The sequence below is a fragment of the Zingiber officinale genome, chromosome 5B (genome assembly GCF_018446385.1).
Source record: "Zingiber officinale cultivar Zhangliang chromosome 5B, Zo_v1.1, whole genome shotgun sequence".
NCBI classification, from domain to species: Eukaryota; Viridiplantae; Streptophyta; class Magnoliopsida; order Zingiberales; family Zingiberaceae; genus Zingiber; species Zingiber officinale.
Window position 1 is genome coordinate 807325 of NC_055995.1, and position 22862 is coordinate 830186.

Below are 22862 nucleotides of genomic sequence, written 5' to 3' on the forward strand. Positions count from 1 at the left end.
CAGTGAAAATAGCAACTCAAGTTCATTTCCTTGAAGTGTTGAGCGTCAGCAATTGTTTTTTCTTTCCTCTGGAAACTTGCTTTCCCTAAATATTTATAGTGGCTGCAAACTGTTATATTCTGCTATTTCTGCTAAAATTCATGTTCTAGTTGATACTGTACGAGTATCATTTACTGTAAAGTGAGCTGTTACGTATAACTGATGCCCATCTGACAGTACAATTTTTATGGGAAAATTATCATTTGAATAATGGTTGTTTTCATTTTTATTTATTGCATAAGTTCTTAGGATAATCATAATACCTTCCTCTACCATGCTTGAGTTCATTTTAGTTGAATTTGTCAGCATTTCTAGCTTCCTGCTGTTGATTTGCAATTGTACTAGCAATTATGTGGCTACTTCAAGTTGTTTCCACTAGGGAAATCACTTTGTGAAATGTCTAATGCTGTTTGAAGATATCTAAAAACTCATGCAGTGACTGAAATGCCACTGAGCAGCAAAAATTTTAGAACGATTCATGGGATGATGGTTTAGATGAATAGGTGTTCGTATTAAGTTTGTGTTGTCTTAATAAAATCATGTTTATAACACCCATGGATGGCTAGGTCAGAACAAAACACTTAATTCTTGCCCTCAGGAGGACATAAAAAGACAGGAATCTAACTAGATCAGTAAATAGATAGGAAGCCATTCCCATCAATATATACAATTACTGCTACGATTTCATCCCCAAATTCCCCAAGAAAAGAGAAATCAAGGTTGTCAAAATCTCATTTCACAATATTAGAGTGAATAATGTTTGTGGAGTCCAAGCTCAATGCCACAAGCTTCATTCAATCAGAACAAGTTCAAGAGACATGTTTACAACATAAATTTTGACAAACAAAAAATGGCACTTGAGGTTCACTACCCCCACCTCTCACCCACACAGGCATCAATTATGAGGAGGAGTCCTATAATATGCGGGAACAGTCACCGGGAAGAACATTTGCCGAACCCCTTCAGCCTTGATGATGGGGAGAATGATAGCTGATGCACCCTGCAAAGGCAGAAGACTACCTATGTGAACGGTTTTAGTAGTAGACTATGGCTCAGCAATGAGGATAATCTATTTTGAGCAAAAAAGATGGAACCGTCACCCTAGCGGCCCCCTGAGCCTGGCCCCCCAGGATTTCAGAAGGAGTAAATCACGGCGAGTGCTGGGCTGGAAAGTTGACTGGGGACTTAGGAGTTTTTGACCAGTAGACCAGGAATATTATTCCCGTGTGCAACTGGCGACCCTCGACCTTTGGCCATTTGAGCAAACAACCAGACAACTTACCAGCTGATCCAGCCCGTGGGGGCGATTTGAGAGGAAGAGAGAGAGAGAGAGAGAGAGATTTCAGTTCAGAAAGGATGCACAAGGTTAGCATACTACTTACAGAAATCAGTCTAGCTCCAATCCACATTCGCTTCAGAGACGGAAATGGCAACAATAGACGCCCAACGCCATATATAGCAACAGCAAAGAAGTGTGCGACCAAACTCAATGGCCTGGGATTAAGGCCTGAGAGTAACGAAACAGGCCCATTTGAGAAAACACCACCTAGACTTAGATAGTCGAAACATGCTTGGCGCATTTCATTCCTGGCTTGATCAGGTGACGCACTAAAAACCTTATAGAGCGCACCAGCCAAAGTATTGATTGTAGAAGCAACTGGCTGCAGGAATAAAGAGGTAATCACCATCCCAAGAATACTAGTGTGAAAGTAAACAAAGAATATGATTTCACATACAACATATTGGATTCAAACTGACTACTAAAAGATGTTGTGTTTACCTACCTTCCGTAAAGTGTAAAAAGATTCCAAATATTTACAGAGAGATGGTGCATCATGGAGATCACGAAGAGGCCTAAGAAGATTATTCAACACGGCAATATCAGACAAGGCCACAGTCATTCCTCCACCAGTTAGAGGATGGCGCATATTGAAAGCATCTCCCATTAACAGTGCTCCGGGTGTGGGGTGTGGAACTGCTGGCATGCTCCTATTTGCCATAGTTCTGATATTTCCTTTGTCAATAGCCTTTATAAAAGCATCTTGCAGTTGCTCGGGAAGCTATTGAATGCACATTGCGTTAGCCTCGGTCTATATATTCGTATTAAGAGGGTGCATACCATCCACACAGAAACACACTCCATGACTAAAAGCAACGGAAGCACTAAACAAGGTTTTTTGAAACTACCTGAGGTGCAACTAGCGTCTTCAAATAGCTGGCCATTTCACCATTTGCTAAAGAAGGTACCTTCTGACCTGGCACGTCGACCAAACAGCGGACCTCTGAGCTACTGATTGGATAGAACAAAATGGGTGAAGGATCAGCCAAGATAACATGCCCATGGTTCGGGAATGGAAGTTGGCAGTTCTCTAGAATTAAACCAACAAAAGAAGAGGGTATATCGACCTGCAAAAAGATGCTATCAAATCACTGCAGTAAGTTCTTGTAAACTTTGTTCAGTAAGTTCTTGGAAACTTTGTTCAGTAAATCTTACAAAGAAGAGACAGATAATAGGCAAACTCGACTACTGAAGCAGAGAGACCGAGTGTTTGCACTGTTATCCTATGAGCCAAGCATTGCAACGACAAAGGTGTGGAGAACTTTTATGCGAGCATAACCCGAGAAACCTACAGAATCCTTGATTATGAAATTCAGGAAGATGGGACCAATAAGCAGTCAACCTATTGTCCTATTCTCTTTGGACCTGAGCAGTCTAACTCAGACTTTCATTTAAGGAGCCACCCATGTTAATTGCTAGAGTGTTCTTTTGGACCAGTAACACATTGTAACTTTTCCCACACTAGAGGAGGCTTACTCGGTCAATTTAAGGTACACAAGTTGTAATACCTCCTAAGTTGAAGTTATTGCCTGATAGTTCTTCTGTTCTTCAAACTTAAGCATACATGTATTTGCAAAAAGAAAATGCCAATGGATCTGTATGTGCATCTCAAAGGTTTCTGCTTGCAACAGAAGGTATCTAGATATAAGATATTTGTTGGTAGTATAACTTACGGTATAGCACCAATAGCAATATGGCAATTGACAAATTCAGAAAACTTACAAAATCATAGCCTTTAGACATAAGTTTTAGATAACCAAAGTTGTGCTGCTAGTTGCAGATATCACAAAGGTTGAAGTATAATTATCTTATTTTACCTTAGGAGAGCAAAGGGACTTCCGCAAATTTGAAAAGCAGCCATCACATACAATTGTAAGAGGTGCAAAAGCTTTAAATTCGTCACCAGCTTTATTCTTGTAGACTACCCCTTTCACTGTTCCATTCTCTTCAAGTAATGATGTCACAGTGCCCTGTTCCAACTGCACACTGAAAATATTTTTGGATCTGATGAATTTTCTCTTGATAACCCACAGTGATGAAATAAGACAATTATCAAAAAAGAGTCAGCAATTTATTTGTTGCCTAACTAAGCATAGCAATATTGTAGAGAACTAAACATGTCATTAACTCAAATGTATTATTATCAATGCTGCATGCCAAGCTTCTGCACCAATAGATCCAAATGAATTTTACTCAATTTAGATTACATTAAGAAGTTAGAAAAAAATCAGTTACAAAGAATTTTGTTTCATAAGTTTGAGAAGTCTGACACAAGGAGAAACTTGTGGCCTGTAGTATTTTAAATCTATATGATGAAGCAGGATAGTATTCTTTGGTGGTTGGAGCAACTCGCATGATCTATTTTTCATATTAATGTTGTGACATGGTAGTAGAAAAATGATTACTTGGGCAAAGATGCAGCCTTCTCACGCATCCTTTGTATGAACCTCCCATGATGAAAGCTCCTCCCTGCAACATCAGAATGAAACTTTTCCAAAGGATAAGCAAGTTTAGTATTTCTCCCATCTTTAAAAAGAGCATAACCAAGCACCCGTTGAGCGTCAATGTCTTCAACACAATCTGGTGAAGTGACAAAAAAAGCTTATCAGATGAAGATCTCCTAAATAACAATCAGAATATGTATAATCAGGAAAGAATAAATTAAAGGTTTGCTCCAAGTTGAAATTGCAACATGAACATATGACAGACAAATTTCTTCCTGATATCTGAATCATATAAAATAAGACCCAATGTGATCCAACCCTTTCCTAGGATCCCACATTGGCGGGAGCTTCATGCACCCATCTGCCCCTTATCTGAATCATATAAAATACAGAACAAAGACAGTTGTTTTTTATTAATTACCCTCAAGGCCCAACTCAACCAACTTCAGGTAGCCTCCGGGTTGCAAAAGTTCACCGACAATTCTGTCAGGTTCTGTTAAATCTCTCTCTACGATGTGTACACGTCTTCCATCCTACAATCAATATAAATTAGAAGAAATGTCATTCATGAGGCTTAGTTACTGCCAAACACACGCATCCAACAGAAGTTATCAAAATAATCAAACTATTGATTAAGGGCAAAATTTAGTAATAAAAGAGGAGTAATTACACCATCAGCAAGCATAAAAGAGATAGTTGTGCACTTTGTTAGAATATGACATACATCACCAATGCACCTGCAGTAAGCTATGACACCACAACAACCCCTCTTGCAGTCAATTTAGCCTTACCTTGATGGCTAATCAAAAAATGGAATTGATCCATGCTTCCCTTAGTTTCCTATGTACTCTTTGTTTCTGTATTCAAAAAAAAAAAAAAACCTACATCTATTGAAAAGATGATTGACTGAATGGGAAATGCACCTATCCTTCCTGTACCTTCTTTGTTATTTTTCTCTATTGGATTGGTGCATTCCAGATGAACGTGTGTGGAGAGAGAGAGAGAGTCAAAACACAAAACCCTTTTTGACGTTTGATGGTTAATAACTTCGCTTACTGTGAAGCTCTCTAGATGCATCATTCCTTCAATTTGTGACTTCACCTATTGGGTTAACGACACTCTAGCCTCAATTTTGGGTATTCAAGCTACCAAAGCACTGCTGGTAGAATTGACCTAAACAAGGCAAGTGCCCAACTTAGCTACCTCAATCACCTGTGCCTACGCCACAAAGGCATGCAATTTAATTGTCATTTTTTTTATCTCCCTTGGTAGAGGAAATACATAGAAGCTTGAGTGTAGTAAAAAAAAAAACCCTCCTCAAACACAATATGACAAACTCTCTTACTCCATGGAGAATGCAAATTTGTATGATATGAAAGGGGAAAAAAATTAAATTTGGGTAAATTGTTTCCCAAATCATTAACATCATCCTCTTAATCATTGATGAACATTTCTTTAACATCAACGGAACAAGTACTGTGCTATCTTGAGACTAAAAATTTCTTTCAAGAAGAAAATTCTCCTCTTTGAAGCTCAATAATCTCCCAAAACCTTTGCATGCTGCAACTATTACTATTATAGCACACTTCTAGAGATGAAATCATGACAATAGCCGTCACCACCACAATAAATTCCAAAACGCTTTCAAAAAAAGGTTCTGATAGTGGCATTAGCTTTTGGGCCACGCCCACGCCCATGGTACAGCGGTCCCCTCCCCCCACACAAGTGTATACCTGTTTGCATGCGGCACTGGGCTCCCCATCCAGGCTCAACAAATATACTCTGAAAGTGATTCCCGTAAGAAATCACCTTTTTACCACTCAGTTCATAGCATCACAACCGATCACGGGTTCAGCAAGGGCCAAAGGAGAAAATTCTCCACCCAAAAAGAAATAGAAAGCATCTGGCACTATCTTGTAATTTGATTCTTAACCATGATTTCATATTTGAAAAAAAAAATTACTTGAATGTACGAATTAAGATGCGCCGTGGGCAATATCACCCACATGCTAGCCATGAAAAAAATTATATCACCACTGCAAGAAAACCGAGAGAAATGTCCCGATACCTCTCAATCAACCACTACAGCCAATAATCAAGAGCAAGAAATCCAAAATCCCCGAATCAACATCAACGAACCAACCTAGTTATCGGACGATCAACAGGAAAAAGCATCATCACCTTCCCGAGCGTGTAGGCTAGGGCAGAGCCAGCGACCCCAGCCCCGACGACGATGACGTCTGGGCCTCCACCCCCGTCGCTCTCCCAGCCGTTTTGCACCTTTCTGGTGACAAATGGATCTCCGGCGTCGACCTTCTCCCTCCTCCGGGTCTTCCGTACCCGGATTCCGGCGATAAAAAGAAAAGCCAAAATCGAGCTTCCGATGACCGCCAAGAGAGAATGCCCCGTCATCTCCCCCGCCGGAGAAAGCCCTCTCGACCTCCGCTTCTTTCTCGCGATCTCCACGCTCCGGCCTGCTCTAAATAGCGATGAATGACGTGAAGGTTCCCGTCCTCCGCGGTGGTCGTTTCACCGTTCGCTTCATCCGAACCGAACCGATAATCAGACCTAAACCTAAACCACAACTCTTTTTGGTTTCATTACGAAAGGCGGAACTGTGTGTTCCGCAGGCCCACTCGACGCCATACGAGCTGGAGATTTCGGTCTTCCCGTGAGCTGGATTCGAGATTGGGACGGCAGCTCCGTGGGAGGGATCGAGCCGTCCATCGACGAGGAGCACCAATCTAGAGGCGAGGCCGCGGTGGGGACCAGTCAAGATGCGTGCGAAAAGAAGACAAGGGACACGTGGGTGGGCCTGAGAGCGAGAGATCGAACAATTGACGGCTGCAGGATTTAGGAGATTAATTAAGTTTTAATGGAGATTAGACGAGTAAATAATGGATAGGTTCGGCGAACTTTGCCAGAGTTAGTGACGTCCAACGTGGCAGTCGGCGTATAATAAGGCACTTTCTCGGAACAAATGCTAAAGCAGGAGAGTCCATATTTATTTTTATTTTTATTTTCAAATCGACTTCTGTAATTTTTCTTTTAAATGGTCTAATTATCTTTCAGTATATTATGCTATATCATTATATTATTAAGTTAAGATGTAATGGTACTAATAAATCTTGAAATTTTTTTTAGTGTGAATAAAAAAAAGTAACGTAAATTCATTTTAAGCTTCATCAAAATTAATTAGTAAAAAGAAATTTTTTTAATAAAATAGTAAGATTTTATAAATTTTATATCATATATTTATAGATTTTTTAACTACTATAACTACATGAATTGTAGTTTATAGTTCTAACAACTAAAAAAAATTTAATAAATAATATTTTTTAAAATTAAGATGGGATTGTTAAGAAATACATTCAATAATAAATAGTGACATAGTCATTTGGAGATGAAGGGGTACAACAACCCCTTAGATTTTTTTAAAAAAATAATATTATATATTTAGAAAGCCCTCTCCATCACTTTCATCAACTGATTCATCATTGAAAATTGACCTACGCTAATATTTAAAAATTTTAAAAATCTCTCCTCATTGAAAATCTTGACTACGCTACTAGTATTAAATATAAATTTATGAACGATTTTCGATTTGATATATTATGCATCTTATAATTCAATCTAAATCAAAAATTATAATCTCTCAAAAATTATTTAATATTAACATTGTAACATCTACGAAACAGTAACTATTATAAATATGTGGCAACTCAGTTGTTCGTAGCGTAGCTATTACAATTTTGTAACAACTACGAACCATAGCTATTACCAGTGACGGATCTAGGGGGGAGCGGGGGTGTGCTTGAGCACCCCCTTCTTTTGAAAAATTCGACTAGTATGCTACAGTCCGAGAGGCAGTGAGAAGGAAGATGAACTTGAGCTCTCTTCTTTAAGCACCCCTTACTTTTTTTGTCTGGATCCGCCACTGGCTATTACAACTTTGTAATAACTGCGAGTTCACAATTACTATAATGTACATCAAGTAGTCATTGGGACTATGTTAATATGTTAGGATATACATGTTGTCATCCAAGCACGTACGAACTACGGTTCAATCCTTAGCTAGCTATGCCGTATTTGTAGAAAATTTTCTTTCAAATAGAGACGTAATCAAAGGATGGTGGACTTTTGGGTTGACCACCACGTGCGTTTCCTAATTTACCCTCGATAGAAAATTTCTATAGAGCTAAATCGATCACTCCAAGGATAATCAAATGAGACTAATTAAATTTATTATTTTTTATTTTTTTAAAATATACATCAACTTGAGAATTTAGATGGAAAATATAAAGAAGATAATAATAATGGTGGGAATCGTAGTTACTTGGCGATCATTAAATTGGTATTTTTTTAATAAAAAATTAAAATGAACCATCATCTTCACGTTTTAATCCTTTCAGATTTTTTCCCATTAATTATTCGTTTAATCTGGACGAGTCGGTGGATCGTGGCATTATGACGTCACACTCGTCCGTCATACATGGATCGTGTCAGCAAACCCCTCTTTCGATGGAGTTCGCTAGCTGCGACGTGGGAGCGTGGAGGGTGGAAAGTAAAATTAAGGAAAAGTTTCCACGGTGGAAAAGTTTCCGTCGTTTACTTCATTCAAATTTTCCGAAGGAAAAGTAATGTAATCCATCCGCGGATAATTTTGGAGCCAAAATCAATCACCTCAAAATCGGACGGAAAGCAACGGATGGAAAAAAAAATGACGCATGTACCCCTTTTGCATTCACAAAATTACACTATATACCAAAAAAAATGACGCATGTACCCTTTTTAAATCACAAAATTACACTATGTATCAAAAAAATGACGCATGCACCCTTTTTTATTTATAAAATTACATCATAAGTATTCACCTTCCTCTATCAAGATAAACAAGTGTGCAAAGGAAAAGATTTCTTCACCCTTTCTTTTCTCTTTCTCCAAAGATAACTTTCTATCGTTGATTCCTTTCCTTTCCTCATCCACCCTCTAGAGTAAACATAGCCTTAGCCTACGATGTCGGCCTCTCCCTCCTCCGGAAGCCCGACCTGCTCCCGCTCGACGCCTTCTACTGGACTGAGCTCCCCCTCCTCCTCCGACGACGGGACCCCCGCCCTTTCCTCACCAAGCCCGAGCTCCACCGCCTCATGCAATGGAAGCTCACCCGAGGCAAATGGAGGTCCTTACCATTCTTTTCCTTTTCTCTTATCGATCTAGATCTAGAATCATCCGAGGCTTTTGGGGTTTAGGCCTCGGCTACTGAATTTCATTTCCTCGCTGGAGGAGCACTTGGTGGAATCCGCTTCTCGAAAGGCATTCACGGCACTTCCGGACCTCTCCCAAGCCGTATCCGAGCTAACGGTTCTGAAGGGAGTCGGACCGGCGACTGCTTCCGCTGTTTTAGCAGCCTATGCGCCGGATGTCGCGCCGTTCATGTCCGATGAGGTGATACTTGAAATTTTCGTTTTAAAAAAAAAAAAAGTTTCTTTTCTTTGTTACTACTGATAATGGTTTTGCGCAGGCTATGATTGCGTCTATGGGGAACGTGAAAGACTATACATTGAAGCAATATCTCGCGTTTGCTGAGAAGTTGCAGGTGAAGGCAAAGGTATGCAACACATCATTGCCTGTAAGGTATTGGAAACGAATGCTGTGGTCATTTTAATTTGCTGTCCTATTCAATAGGTTGGCAAACAAGGGATTGAGTTAGCTGTCTAACTTCAACTCAATGAAACAAACATTGTGTTACTTGTGTAGCATCCTTTGGGAAAGGAGAGTAGTAGACTTCAGTTTGATATTTCTCCTAGTATACTGGAGTGTGGCAATTTATGTTTGTTGTCTAAGATGGATGACCAGGATCCATTATCTTTGCATATGGGATCCACATTCAAAGTTACTCGAAATACTTCCCCAGTATTCTTGGGCTAGAACATGCTCTAAAGCCATCCCCATGCTACTATCTTCTTGCTTTAACACATTGCTTGATTCGTTGTCTTGATGGTTGAATGAGTATGGTACATGCTACATCTACATGACATGCAGCAGCATGCCTATCATATGTCAATCAACTTAGAGACACAAGTTGTGTAATATAGTGCTCAACATACATGAAGTATTTTATCATGTTTTTCCTGCTACTGATGTGGCGTGACCATTTACAGTTATATTTTAGTTGCTGACCAAATTGGGACGAGAGGGAACTAATTTGTTAAATATTTATTAAGAGATAAAAACATCTAGTTGATTGACCTTTTAGGTTGATATGCATGGATCAGTAGTTGAAATCTCATAGATCTAGGAATGAGTCTATAAACTGGTTGGCACTGCAAAATAGGACCATTGCCTCACCTCATTTCTCAAATGTGTATGTCTGCATACAAGTTTGAATTCTGGAGAGCGGCTGGAGTTCTCAATAATGGCTTTTTCAAGCTTGGATCTATTCTTTGATGAATCAATTTTCACTATCACTTTTAGTCTCAATCACAAGCAAATAATGCTATAACAGTTCAAGAGTAAAACTTGGGTTTAGTTATGAATATACTTATCATATGTTTGTGAAAAGTTTACAAGATTGTATCAGAAAACTCATCTATATGATTGTGAATCACCTTAGCTACTTTTAAGCTCGTTCATAGAAATTTAGAGGCACACAAATAGGACTCTTGGTAACCTTGGCACGGGCATTTAAGGATTTGTGCTATAATATTGAAATGTATTTTAATGAAATACTAATGGATTTTACGGGTGAGCTGAATATTACTGAGGTCATTTTTTCACAACGTATATGGAAGAAAGTTCTCCCATTTCATTGAAGGCAAATTTTGAACCTAGGAACTTTAGAGTAACTTCCAATGCCTTACCAACTTGCTAAGCTGTCATCTTCATAATACTTAATTCTGTCTTTTCCAGGAACTCACAGTTGTGTAAATATCATGTGGTTCTGCTCTACAAGCGCATCTCTAACAGTGCCAATACATTCATTTCTCCTGTTTTGCTATTATATGTGATAAACGAGGCAATTATTCCTATAATTCTACCTTCTTAATCCGTTTTCATTCTTGCGCCCTTGTTCATGCCTTCACAATGATTTGATCATATATATATATATATATTTGTTGTTGTTCATTTGACATTTCCCCCTGATTGTAACTGAAGCATTAAATCACAATATTGTCTCTTTAAGAGTTTTCATTTGTTTGACTCTTCTATGGAACTTTTTGCCCATGTCAAGCATTCTTTCTATATCTTGACATTAAAATTGTAGTATCAATTTTCATCAATATATTTCTGTCTCAAATCCTACCATTAATTCTGGCAAAGACTAGGAGATAGACCACAAATGAATTTACATTGGCCTATTAACTACTTACTAGTGATTATCCTTTAAAAGTTGTTTTCATTTGCTCCTAATTGTGGTGCTTCATTTAGTTTAGATTATGTTCCCTGTAAATGGTTTTGCCAGCTAATCTTCAAGGTACAATGTCATCTTTTGTGTGAGTCACACAAAATCCATCATCTATCCCTTCCCAAAATATCTCAACTCTACTTCAGTAGCATCTTTAATTTTTGAAGCTTGTCTTTACTATAACAATGCTGTTCGCAATAGTTTGAATCTGAAGTTTAACTGTATACTACTAGTAATTTGTACCTATTATTATTTAACACTATAGATTAAGAATTACCGGTATTTATATAATATCACAGTTAATGGTGCACTTTTGTAGAGAGCAAAGGTAAGGATTCTTAAATTTTCAACTTGTTCATAAATCTTGTTAAAGCTTATACAAAAGTGAAAAAGCCATATGATGAAAATTTCTGCTTGAATTAAGAAATTATTTTGTTTTGCCTTAAATTCGATGTTTTAGCTTCTCTACATTTGCCGGGAAAAAAACTTGGCAGGAGTTGAGCGTCGAGGGGAATTGTTTTACTCCCGTGGACGTCGAGAGAGCTTTGTGGAGCTCAGCAGTTCGCGCCAAGTTACTCCATTCTCCATCAGATGATAAATCAGAGGCTGAGGCTGGTGTCAAGAGAAGCACCAAGAGGAAACGTAAAATTTGAGCTAGTCTCCATGGAGTTGCTAAACACACTAGCACTTGTAAGCACTCATGTTTTTGTACCACCAGTAGCATTATCTAGTTCTCAGCTCTCTCATGTCTATGGACAGTTAGTATTGTCTTGTGCATCTAATGTTGCAACAATCTCCACAAAACTTTCTTAACTGCAGAAAGATATCAATCTTGTCATACTTTAGAGGAAGTTCATCAGGCACCATATTTAAGTCTTAAAGACAGTGATTATGCTCTTCGAGATCAATATTTACTGAGCATCATTCCACATTCAACTCATTCTTTAACATAATCAAAGAATTCCATGTCAATTCTCACAAATGACCAACACAAACCCAGAAAAATTATGAACTAATGAAGTAGAAACAAAAAAGATGAACAACACATTATCCTCCATGTAGCATTTGACATATGCAACCAAAAAATTGGTCAGAAGTGTGATTATATGCACACAATTTTTTAATGGTCCAGAACTCAGATTCATTACATTCTCATGTGGATTAGTTAGGGAAGCAAGTGCTGCAGGACCTTCATGGAGTCTGTTCCAGTAAAAAGCCTCCGGTATGATCTGTTGCAACTTCACTAGCAGCCGGATTCATGTTGAGGAGCTCATTCTGCCATGGACTCAAATGCTGCCAAGCATTAAGTTACAAGAGAGGATGAGTTCAGATGAAGAAGCAAGATGTGGAGAGAAGTGGATTGCGATTTACCTGATCCAATTGTTGGACATGTAACAAGGAAGCTTGTTGCAAGTCCCTTGAGGTAGGAGGAATGCCAGGCATTCCATGCTGAGTGATTCTTTGAAAGTTGGAGGCATTCCATGCCGTTCCTCCGTAGAACGGTTGGAGTACCTAAATGGATGAAGTTCCGAAAACATCAGATACCAAAAGTCTTCATATCATTCTTTGAAACACAAAGGATATGATCTCACATCTTTAGGAACAATTCTCTGAGGATCAAGGCTCATTTCTGGATCGGCGGCCACAAGCTTCATCGAAAGGAACTGCGCATTTCAGTAATAACAGTTTGATTTCTTAGCTCCAAAAGACAATGTTGAATCATGTTCTAGTTAAGAAGCTCGACCAACTACCTCAACTTGGCACTGCAACGACTGTACATAGTTGATTATCTCATCAAGCATCATAGCCTTGCCATTGATCTGCAAAACCGAAAAGAACATATCAAAAGACACAATTGTGTGAAGCAGTAGAGGATTCTGTACCAGAAGCTACTACCTTGTTGCATCCTGGAACAAGATCTTGAAGGAGTCTCATTCTTTCACTAATCTTTCCCCTTCTAACCTGCACGTTAGAAACTCTGAGCATGATGCATAAGAGTGAAGTGTAGAAAAACCTACTCTTTCTGCAAGGCTGTGACTGTTGGTGGCCTGGCCTCTCTTGGCCCGTACATGAAGGTAGTCATCTTTTGAAGCATCAGAGCCTTTGCTATTTTTGTTGCTTGGCCTATGGTTGCTGCTTCCTGGGCTCAGCTCATTCTTCTGTGTAGCATCATGCTGCTCTTCAACCTTCACATTCTGAAGTTCATGGTCGCTGTAGGAAGAGACTCTATTTGCCTCAGTAAAGTTCATACTTTCAACCACAGTGAGGGGATCCCAAGTGTTCCCCAAGCAGTCCTCAGTGACTATCCCAGCCGAAAGTGATGTGCCAACAACTCCCTTGGATTGTAGAGTGGAATACATCTGTGAACAATGGCAATTCGCATCAGCAACTGCCAAACAAAGAAGGTCTTGCAATTGATGTGCGCAAGCTTAATAAGAAGGCAGGCATTTGTGGGAAACACAGTTAACTTTTTCTTTGGGCAAACAGTTGGAGGAATGCAATTGAAGATTATTGCAGATTACTTCTCTTTTGGAACAATTGAAGAACACTGAAGCACCCAACATGGCAGAAATTAAGCAGGTCTGGGAAAGGTCAGAAGAGAAAATTACCTATTTTGAGTATCAGTAAAAACTCTCCCAAGCACCAGTTCCTCTCTCACTGTCAGTTCAAGCTACAAAAGGATGCATTAATAAGGGATCATGGAGATGACCATGAAATAGTTTCAGGTAAGCCAGAAGCCATGAGGTGAGGAGTTAAAAGGGAGAGGTGATGGCTTTGGTTAAAGAAGGGTGGTGGTTAACCACTGCCAACTGCTCTAGTAATTTATGCTTTTCCAAAAGAGCCTTGTCTGATCTAATTTACGCACTATGTGACTCAAAGTGTTCCCCCCATTGTTATTTTAAATGTTTTTTGTCTGACAAAAGGCAGAGTACTTCTCTTCCTCAATCCACACCAAGCTTTGCAGGAGTAGTAATCTTCTACTGACACAGTGCCAGCCATTTCTACACTCATTTTTCCAACTGTCAGCCACAACCACACTTAACTTTATCTGAAACATGTGGAATCTTATGATCCTTTTGCGATCCTTCTTGTCCTTTTACTCTTTTAAAGCCTGAGTGAGCTTGCTTGGAATTGGATGCCTGGAACATAGTCAACTTATGTACTATCTTTGATCCATCAGCTCTGCTCATCTAAGCAGCCATGGCTGATGAGGTTTGGGCAGGTAAGCACAATAAATAAGCTAAGTGGTAATATTTTAAATTTAAAACACACACACACACACACAAAGATGTGTTATAAGAGTAATGAAGAAGACTTGTTAAAAAAAACCAGACTTTGTACAATTCAAGGAGCTGTCAGAAGTTGTTTTGAACAGGTTACATGAGTGACATGCAAGATTATTGCATGGGGTTTTAATTAGAATTCCCCTGGAGATATCAAACTGGTAATTATTCCTTGGATTCTTGATGAAGAAACACCAGCAGATGTCGGTGCCAGTTTGTCTTGTCAGATTTGGATGTGCAATGAATAAATTGGTGGCTCATCTCCAGCCAAATCTTATTCAATTGGTTTTTTTTTAAATAATTCAGTCTTATACCTAATTTGCCCAACTTTTAATATATTCATCAAATTTAGAATTTGAAACTCTAATTTTCTTATTATTCTTATAAGTATTTAATTCTTCAGACCCATATACATCTATTTATCTCCCTCTATATTTATGGAATCGATATTATAACAGCGTTAAAGTAACATATTTACCTTATTATTATTATTATCTTTTACTCAAGACGATTTGTTTTTTTTTATTTGCTTAGAAGGCTTTTAGTATGTTAACACTGAATGTTAACACTGAATGAATTATCATGTATAATCTTAGTTATGTGATTATCAAGTAATCACATAATTAAGATTATAGATAATAACTAATAAAACATAATCTAATATTATTTGATTTAACCTTTGAAATACTCATTTTGGGAAAGAAAAAAATTTAAATCTAAAATAATACATAAAACTTTACACTTCCAAAATAATCATATTCTGAGTTATATTTCACATTTACTAGCATGGCGAGCATGCTCCATTTCCTTTAAATCACTCATTGCTTGAACCAAAGAAGATTAAATAACATTACTTTAAGTAGATAACTAAAATTATCAACAATAACTTTCAACTAAATATATCTTGATAGTTACGTAATTCAAAGAATGATGTAAGTCTATTTCAAAAACAAACAAATTAGAGATAAGAGATTTGAAAATGTTGTAGATATAGGTTTGGTATATAAAATATGGAACCGTCATATCAGCGGCCTCCTAAAGTCGGTCATACGGATATGGAGGAAGGTAAATGCAGGTACACAACTGAAAGCGCATGGTCGGAATGTTAACCCCAAATAATAACACCCCAAGGATCAAACTCTGGATCTCTCGGTCATAACCAGTTGTACTACGCCCTGAGGACTATAGGTTTGATGTATAGTTAATTGCACAAGTGGCTTAGAGCTTAGTTAGACAAATACTTACTATAGGTGCTTAAATCATGGAGAGTGTATAGATTCCATCTTGATGGCTCGCGCGATGGAATCTAACTGATCAAGCCACAAAGACATACAAAGTTGAAATATGTTATCACCGTAACCTTTTAACCATCTGTTTTGTCGTGTGATCAAATACGAGAGAAGAATTTCATATGGATTCATTTCAGAACCTTCTCTAAATTTTACTGGTCTGCATTATGTTGAAGATATTTGACAATTTTACTTAGTTTCTTACATGTTTATGTGGTATTTGGAACTGTATGGATTGAATCTTTGTGATTGTAATTAGCATTCTTAGTCGATCAAATACTAAGAGAGACAAACAAGTATAAAACCAATATTCCCTTTGTTTTTTATTTAATTATTTAAATCTTAATTTTTTTAAAAAAAGTAGGTGAAGGATATTTAAAGTTTTTGCATATAATTTCGTCCCTATATAAAAAGCTGCTGATGAACTTTTCTCCGTGTCTTGTTTCGCTTAGTACTGCACTCGGAACAGATCAGAAGTGCTCGAGTCGGAGTACGCCGGCGACGGCGAGTTCATCGCAGAACCGAAGAATGCCGGTCGTCGAGGAGGAAGAGGCTGAGACGTCGTAGGGTGGAGGTGCCCCCATTGCCCCAGCCCGAGCGGCGGCGTAGACGGCGCCGAAGCGCCGGTGAGGGTTTGGACCAGCCCTCGGAAGCCGTCGGGATCCACCTGGTAAATGCGCGGCGGCGGCGGCTGGGGCCGCCGCCACGGCTTCGCCAATGGCAGCCAGATGATGCGGACGGGCGTCGACCGGGGCGTCGCCGCCGGTCGCTCGTTGTTCGCGGCGGCGTCTCCCATGGAGGAAGAGAGAGAGGCGATCGTCGAAACCGTCGTGGCAGGAAGGGAGGATCGCAATTCATTTATATAGATTTGGGAGCTTAATTGGCGGCTGGCGTGCGTGCGCGCGCGCCGCCGCAGAGGCGGCTAAAAACACGTGTCAGCACGTAAGTGCATGCATGGGCCGGTGACATGCAAAACTACTATTTTGCTTTCGCTTCGACCCGGCCCGGATTGGGTCCACAACAACGGGTCAAGCTTAAATTGGACCGGGCCGCCCGGCTCGATAACCTAAAAATTATGTGCCGTTAGAATTTATATATATCGGTGCATCCCCCCAGCTCTTGACTTTGGCCTCTCGTGCGCATGTAGAAGTCAAAGCACAGGTCAAATTAAGAAAATATTTTTGGTCGTTGAAAAGGCTAATTTTGCATCGAATTCAGGCGCATAATTTCATGATTGTATTAGAACATCCGCATTCGTGCGTTAATGGCCGCATGTTATTTTTTTATATTTTTTTCAATCTGTACAAATAAACATGACGCTGATACGGTGATGATAAAAGACTCCGTCCTGTTATCATGATACAGGTCAAAATCAAGACGATCAATGTGTATATGATATAGGTCGATCGAGCGAAGCATGCTCCGATCGGGAAAAATGCTTCGATCCATCGTCACCTTCGACACGGGGAGCAATCAAACAACCGATGCTCAAGGGATAATGACGTGCAAAAGCCGAACCTAGCGACTATCTCGCTCGGCCAGACAACAGAGCCTGACATCGACAAAGCTCAACTTCGACCGAGCGACTATCTCGCTCAGCCTAACAAAAGGTCTCGACAGTGGCGGAGTGGAACTTCAGTCAAGCAAATAAAAGTATATCGAGGTTCTTGTCGACCAGACGAGGCACCAGAGCAGCGGATATCCGGCCGAACGGCTAATCCGTTCGGCCTAGCGATACAGTACATTGATATCCATCAATATCCTTTTGGGAGTTGGTGCCATCGACACCGAGCATGGACTACCGCTATCACTTCAGAGATATGCTCAATTCGTTAAGGTATTGTGTCAGAGACACTTTACTGATAAGTCTTTTCAGGGAAAACTTTGAAAAACATACTCGTCTTGAGAAGCGTGCACGCACGCTACCGGAGTTCTATATAAAGGGCGGTCCAAGTATCGACGTAGGTAAGCGATATTCACTGTTTGCGCTACAATCTTCTTGTTACTCTGTTTTTCACTTCATCATCAGTGACTGACTTGAGTGTCGAAGGACCAACACTGAAGACTCATTTCCTGACTCGATATTGACATAATTTGTATTACAAATCTTAACGGAGTCCACACCGTCTCTTTAACTTTTGAATATGATCAAACACATTCATGTTACACGTTTAACTTTTGAATAGGATCAAACGCGTTAATGTTACAGTAGCAAAAAGCACGTCATGTTGAGGTTAATGCTATCGAGTGAGTATATATACTTGATATATAGCAATTATGATATAGCTATAGATATAATAAGAATTATGGTAGTTGCAGGTACAACACTCATGAACATGATTTATACAGTAGATCATTGTTGATAGGGATAGAGCTAAGAATTTCATTTGGAAAGGTTCTTGATTTCTTATAAATTTTCGAATAAAATAAAATATTATTCCCATCTGTGTCTGGGGAGTATGAAAGTGTTGATTTACAATGTACAAGATAAGTTAAGTGAACTTAGACATTATATTATTATAGTTTTGTGTTTATTTTCAACTTTCGATTGAGATGTGACAAGTTATTCTTTTGATTGCCATGATATTCAATTTAGTCAAAAAAAAAAAAAAAAAAAAAAATATATTGCATACCACTAGTAGATATTATTTATGTGGATATAAAAGATTTTCTTAACAATTTTTTTAATGTTGTCAAATGAGTATTTTTGTAAATTGACGAGCAACATAATATCACATATGTGATTGTGACGGATTATTAAATCTCAATAGTACTTTTTGGTAGGTATAGAGATGCAGTTAAATTTTCTGTCCCGAAAATTTTTCTGTCCCTCTGTTCCATGTAGATAACGATAAGGTTAAACAGTGTTTCTCGTGATAAACACGTGACGCCGCAGACGAAAGTGGCTTATCGTCGAAAATCTCTTCTGCTAGAAATAATTTCACGACAAAGGTCCTCTCTGTGCCTTAACCCTTTCTCTTCTCACGGTCGACGGTCTGAAGGCCTGCCAGTGCGAAATCCCGTCGTCTTCCAACTATTGACGGTAACAGGCAACACCATCGAGGCGACTCCCTACCCCTTCCCACCTTCGACGCGACTCCTTCCCACCTTCGACGGGAGCAGGCAACGCCCCATCTTCGACGAGAGAAGGCAGCACCATCGACACCCCCTTCCGAAGTCGACGAACTCCCCTCCCGAAGGCATCCAGGACCTCCAGCTTCGTCTCCGTCTTTCCTCGACGAAGATCCTGCAAATCGCGTTCCCGTCCTGTGCAATCTCCGGGCGAATTCTTCACATCGCTTTTGGTGGAATCTCTGGATCGTTGGTCTTTCAGGTATGATGGTTCTAGCAAATTCAAACTTTTTTCAAGTTCTTTACCTGATTTTTGGCACGTTAATGGTTGAGATCATTTTGTTTTTTATTTTATTTTTATCTGTGTTTTTGTTTCTGCTTCCGGTGGAATCTATGTTTTTTATTTGTGTTGTGTGATCTTTCAGGTATGTGCTGTGTTCTTGAATCATGAATCAGTATATTTTTGTACCTATTTCTTGTGCCAATTTGCATTTTCTCTTTCTGTCAATATCAAGTATGATTTATTCCATTACAACCAATTATGTAATTATATTTTAGCTTCATATGGAAAACATGTTATGCATAAAGACAAATTTGAAAAAAACTACAACATAAATAAAGAATCTTCCTTTTAGATTCATTTTGTAAACATTTAACTAAGAAAACACTAGCAGTCGAAGGGGCATAATTTGTCTAGCATGCTCACACATAATGAGGTGCATCATTATAAGTTGCACATAAATTAGATGATACTTTTTCCTTTACTTTGAAGATTCAATTAGTCTAATTTCGGACTCTGATGGGATTCTCTTAATTAGCTCTAATTTTGTTGAATTTTATTTTTTAAGTTGTTGTTGAATGACATCATCAAGTAATTGCAGCATCGATCATACCAAATTTGAAAATGTACAATGTAGGTACTGTGGACTAAGAGTATTGGTGCTAGTCTCTTGATCAATCAACAACCCAGGAAGACTATATTATGGATGTAAGTGATAAGCGTAGAATGTGTCACATCCGCTAATCAAATTGTACAAATGTATTTTCCACTGAACCCCTTAATTAAACAATAATGTCGTAGTAACGAGCCCAGGATCGATCCGAGAAATCAACAGTATGATGTAATCTAGGATTATCTTTTTATTCCTATTTTTGGGGTTTTCGATATAAAAATGGAGTTGGGGGTTTAAAAGCTTTAAATCTAAATCTAACAAAGGAAAACACAGCAGTAAAGAAATTAATCTAAAGCATAACTAAAACCTACCTATGTGCCAACAATCAAACCTTAACGCATTGTCACTCCTACATTGAGATTAAATCATTGACACACTCTTAAACTAAGGAATGAAATACAAGATGCAAATAAATCTGATCTACAACACCAATTAAAACCCTAGCTTGAATTTAAACTCTAAACACTTAACCAAGCAACAAATTAAAATTAAACTAAGCTTCAACAAGGAAATAAATACTAACTACTTGCATAAAAATATAACAAAACATAAAAGTAATCTGTTCTAAGTTACAAAACAACAATAAAAGTGAACTAAACCCTAACCAATCCAATCTCACAATCAATCTCACCAAACTTCACACTCAAGCCGTCACACAAGAGGCCGAAATCGAAACCACCCAATTTCGGACCTCAGTGGAGAATCTCATCTGCGTCTCAGCTCAAGGAAGGCTCAGCTACACCGACGGACCACCCCCGGCGAGCTAAGAACGACCCTAAACCCAAGAATGGTCCGAAAATCTGCAAATCTGAGCTCTGGATCTGGGATGAAATTGCGGATGATGGTATGCTGTCGGATGGAGCTCAGGAACACCGAAGGACCACCGCCGATAGTCGCTGATGTGAATCGGAGTCGCCGATTTGGAGGAACACCTCCAAATCGCGCTGAAACAGAGAAGATCCAAGAGCCAAATTCCACCGGAGGGAACACCCTTCGATGGCTCCAGAAGATCGGGATGAGCTGCAATGAAGTTCTACAATGAGGTTGAAGCTTGAAAGAATTGATCGGAGAAGGAAAGGGCTCGAAATCCGAAGAAATGCCGCCGGGACGAAGCTACGCGGAGGAAGAGATCGATGAAGGAAGCTAGGTACTGTAGCTTCTGTTTTGAATCAGATCTGGATCTGAACGGACGGCTGGGATTGATTTGGAGCTAAATCAACGGTGAAAGTTTGCCCAAAATCCGATCTGAAGGTACTGATGTTGATCTAGGGTCTGGATCTACTCTCCCGTAGGTCAGATCGATCAGATCATCACTGGATGGCCCGGATCTGCACAGTCATCATTGAACGGTCCAGATTAATCCAGCTGGATCAATGGCTGGATGAACTCAGATCTGGATCAAAACTTCTGGATCTTCATCAATGGCTTAGATCTGCTCCCCATTAGGTTGGATCGGCCAGATCTTCAACGGATGGTTCAGATCTGTCATATTCTTGATGAATGGTCCATAATGCTTCAAAGCTTGATCTTCTTGTTTGGACTCCGATTCGAGCCCAATTTCGGTCCAAATAGATCCAAATCTAAGATCCTTTGATGCCTGCAAAATAAGAATTAAATATTAGCATCAAATAACACCAAAAATAATATAATTTGCAATTAAGTCTAAAAATACACACTATGCACAAAATGTGATATAACCATGATTTAAACTATGAAATCAACATCAAACCATGCATATATGAATCAAAATAATGCAGTAAAATCATGGTTATCAAATCCCCCACACTTAGTCTTGAACGTCCCGTGCAAGTAAATAAAACTAAAAATCATCTCCATAGAAAATTCCCTAGCAATACCTAAAAGATAGTAAAAAGAATTTAACTAAGATCATCTTAAAAATCACTAACAATCATGAATACAATCCAAACAATAATCAGTAGGTATGGTAGTTTCAATCTAATTGAAAAATTAAGCAAGTTGCAATCTCACAAGGAATTTACCTATTCTAGCTCTCACACTCAAAATTGCATATATGTGGAGCTCTCTCAATGCAACTCATAACATTTCACTACCATAAGCTTGCTTATTTTCTAAATCTCCACCACCATAAACATAGCATACATGAATCAAAAGGAATTTATCATGAAGAATTGAAATGGAATCAAAAAGAACAATTGAAATGGATGAAATTGGCAAAAGAAAAGGCATTAATGAAGAAAATGAGAAGATGAGAGTATTGGAGGAATATACTTGATGAGTTGACCATTTGATGTAAAAAGAGATGAATACCATTTGTTTTTAACAATTCAAAGCACCAAGCTAACCTCCCATTCAATTTGATGACCAACAAAGAATCTTGATACTCTATCTTCCACTTGATACTCTCTTGATGTATCATTTTTCAATTTTTTTTTTTTCATCATTGTTTTTCCACATATCACTTCCAGCACTTTGAAACTAACACAATTCAAATCACCTTATGGAGAATTTCCCTCCCCCACACTTAAAATTTGGCCGTCTCGGACAATAGAAACACATTATGCTTCCCAATTCACTTAACACACCTTAACCACTGTTTTATTTCTGTTCTGCAAAATTAATCTTCTTTTCTCTGTCTCAGATTCGAATCCATTATAAACAGAGGCCATTCTAAATTGTTGCAATTTAAAAAAAAATCTGGGTAAAACAACACTGTAATAAAATAGCAACAGTCTTCCAATTCCTGAAATTCCTGTATTCAAAAATACTGATAACTTTCTTCCAACAGAACCTTGGACTCAAGTTCAAAATTCACAGTTGAAGCAACTCCAGCTATCTAATAAACAATTCTGGATTCAAGATCATCTCCCTCAGAATTTCATTACTGAAATCAGTCTTCATTCCGTTTGCTTCTCTTAGTTTTAGAATTTTGTCATGTTGTTTCAGAAGTTTAGCAAAGTTACCATCATCAATTAAGAGGTCTCTACATGGATTTAATCTCTGTAACTTCTAGCACGAGGCGCCAAAATTTGGTACAAAAACTTCAGCATTCAGCTTT

The 22862-nt window shown here is 38.7% G+C and overlaps 3 protein-coding genes across 3 annotated transcripts; 1 reads left to right on the forward strand and 2 right to left on the reverse strand.

Annotated features, from left to right (window-relative positions):
• Positions 1 to 750: 750 nt before the first annotated feature.
• LOC121983819 (squalene monooxygenase SE1-like) lies at positions 751 to 6392 on the reverse strand. Its single transcript, XM_042536454.1, has 8 exons — positions 6004 to 6392; positions 4244 to 4355; positions 3784 to 3958; positions 3196 to 3364; positions 2227 to 2445; positions 1824 to 2099; positions 1422 to 1700; positions 751 to 1039 (listed from the first exon to the last, which is right to left on the reverse strand). Exons 1-8 carry the CDS (start codon positions 6232 to 6234, stop codon positions 935 to 937), a joined length of 1566 nt encoding a protein of 521 aa, XP_042392388.1. The 5' UTR covers positions 6235 to 6392; the 3' UTR covers positions 751 to 934.
• Positions 6312 to 12075, forward strand: LOC121987961. Its single transcript, XM_042541661.1, has 6 exons — positions 6312 to 6345; positions 6453 to 6627; positions 8816 to 9001; positions 9072 to 9267; positions 9344 to 9430; positions 11722 to 12075. Exons 1-6 carry the CDS (start codon positions 6312 to 6314, stop codon positions 11878 to 11880), a joined length of 837 nt encoding a protein of 278 aa, XP_042397595.1. The 3' UTR covers positions 11881 to 12075.
• Positions 12076 to 12229: 154 nt separating this feature from the next.
• On the reverse strand, positions 12230 to 14042 carry LOC121983821 (transcription factor bHLH49-like). Its single transcript, XM_042536459.1, has 7 exons — positions 13837 to 14042; positions 13246 to 13587; positions 13124 to 13189; positions 12979 to 13047; positions 12820 to 12891; positions 12599 to 12739; positions 12230 to 12520 (listed from the first exon to the last, which is right to left on the reverse strand). Exons 2-7 carry the CDS (start codon positions 13585 to 13587, stop codon positions 12419 to 12421), a joined length of 792 nt encoding a protein of 263 aa, XP_042392393.1. The 5' UTR covers positions 13837 to 14042; the 3' UTR covers positions 12230 to 12418.
• Positions 14043 to 22862: the final 8820 nt, after the last annotated feature.

Excerpts from the sequence above, each read along its gene's own strand:
- LOC121983819 (XM_042536454.1), bottom strand. The coding sequence starts at position 6,234 with ATGACGGGGCATTCTCTCTTGGCGGTCATCGGAAGCTCGATTTTGGCT. Across the intron at positions 4,356-6,003 it reads TAGCCTACACGCTCGGGAAG|GATGGAAGACGTGTACACAT; the intron begins GTGATGATGCTT and ends TATTGATTGTAG. Across the intron at positions 1,701-1,823 it reads CTTTTTACACTTTACGGAAG|CCAGTTGCTTCTACAATCAA; the intron begins GTAGGTAAACAC and ends TTATTCCTGCAG.
- LOC121987961 (XM_042541661.1), top strand. The coding sequence starts at position 6,312 with ATGAATGACGTGAAGGTTCCCGTCCTCCGCGGTG. Across the intron at positions 9,002-9,071 it reads CTCACCCGAGGCAAATGGAG|GCCTCGGCTACTGAATTTCA; the intron begins GTCCTTACCATT and ends TTTGGGGTTTAG. Across the intron at positions 9,268-9,343 it reads CGCCGTTCATGTCCGATGAG|GCTATGATTGCGTCTATGGG; the intron begins GTGATACTTGAA and ends GGTTTTGCGCAG.
- LOC121983821 (XM_042536459.1), bottom strand. The coding sequence starts at position 13,587 with ATGTATTCCACTCTACAATCCAAGGGAGTTGTTGGCACATCACTTTCG. Across the intron at positions 12,892-12,978 it reads CGTTGCAGTGCCAAGTTGAG|TTCCTTTCGATGAAGCTTGT; the intron begins GTAGTTGGTCGA and ends TGAAATGCGCAG. Across the intron at positions 12,521-12,598 it reads ATGTCCAACAATTGGATCAG|CATTTGAGTCCATGGCAGAA; the intron begins GTAAATCGCAAT and ends AATGCTTGGCAG.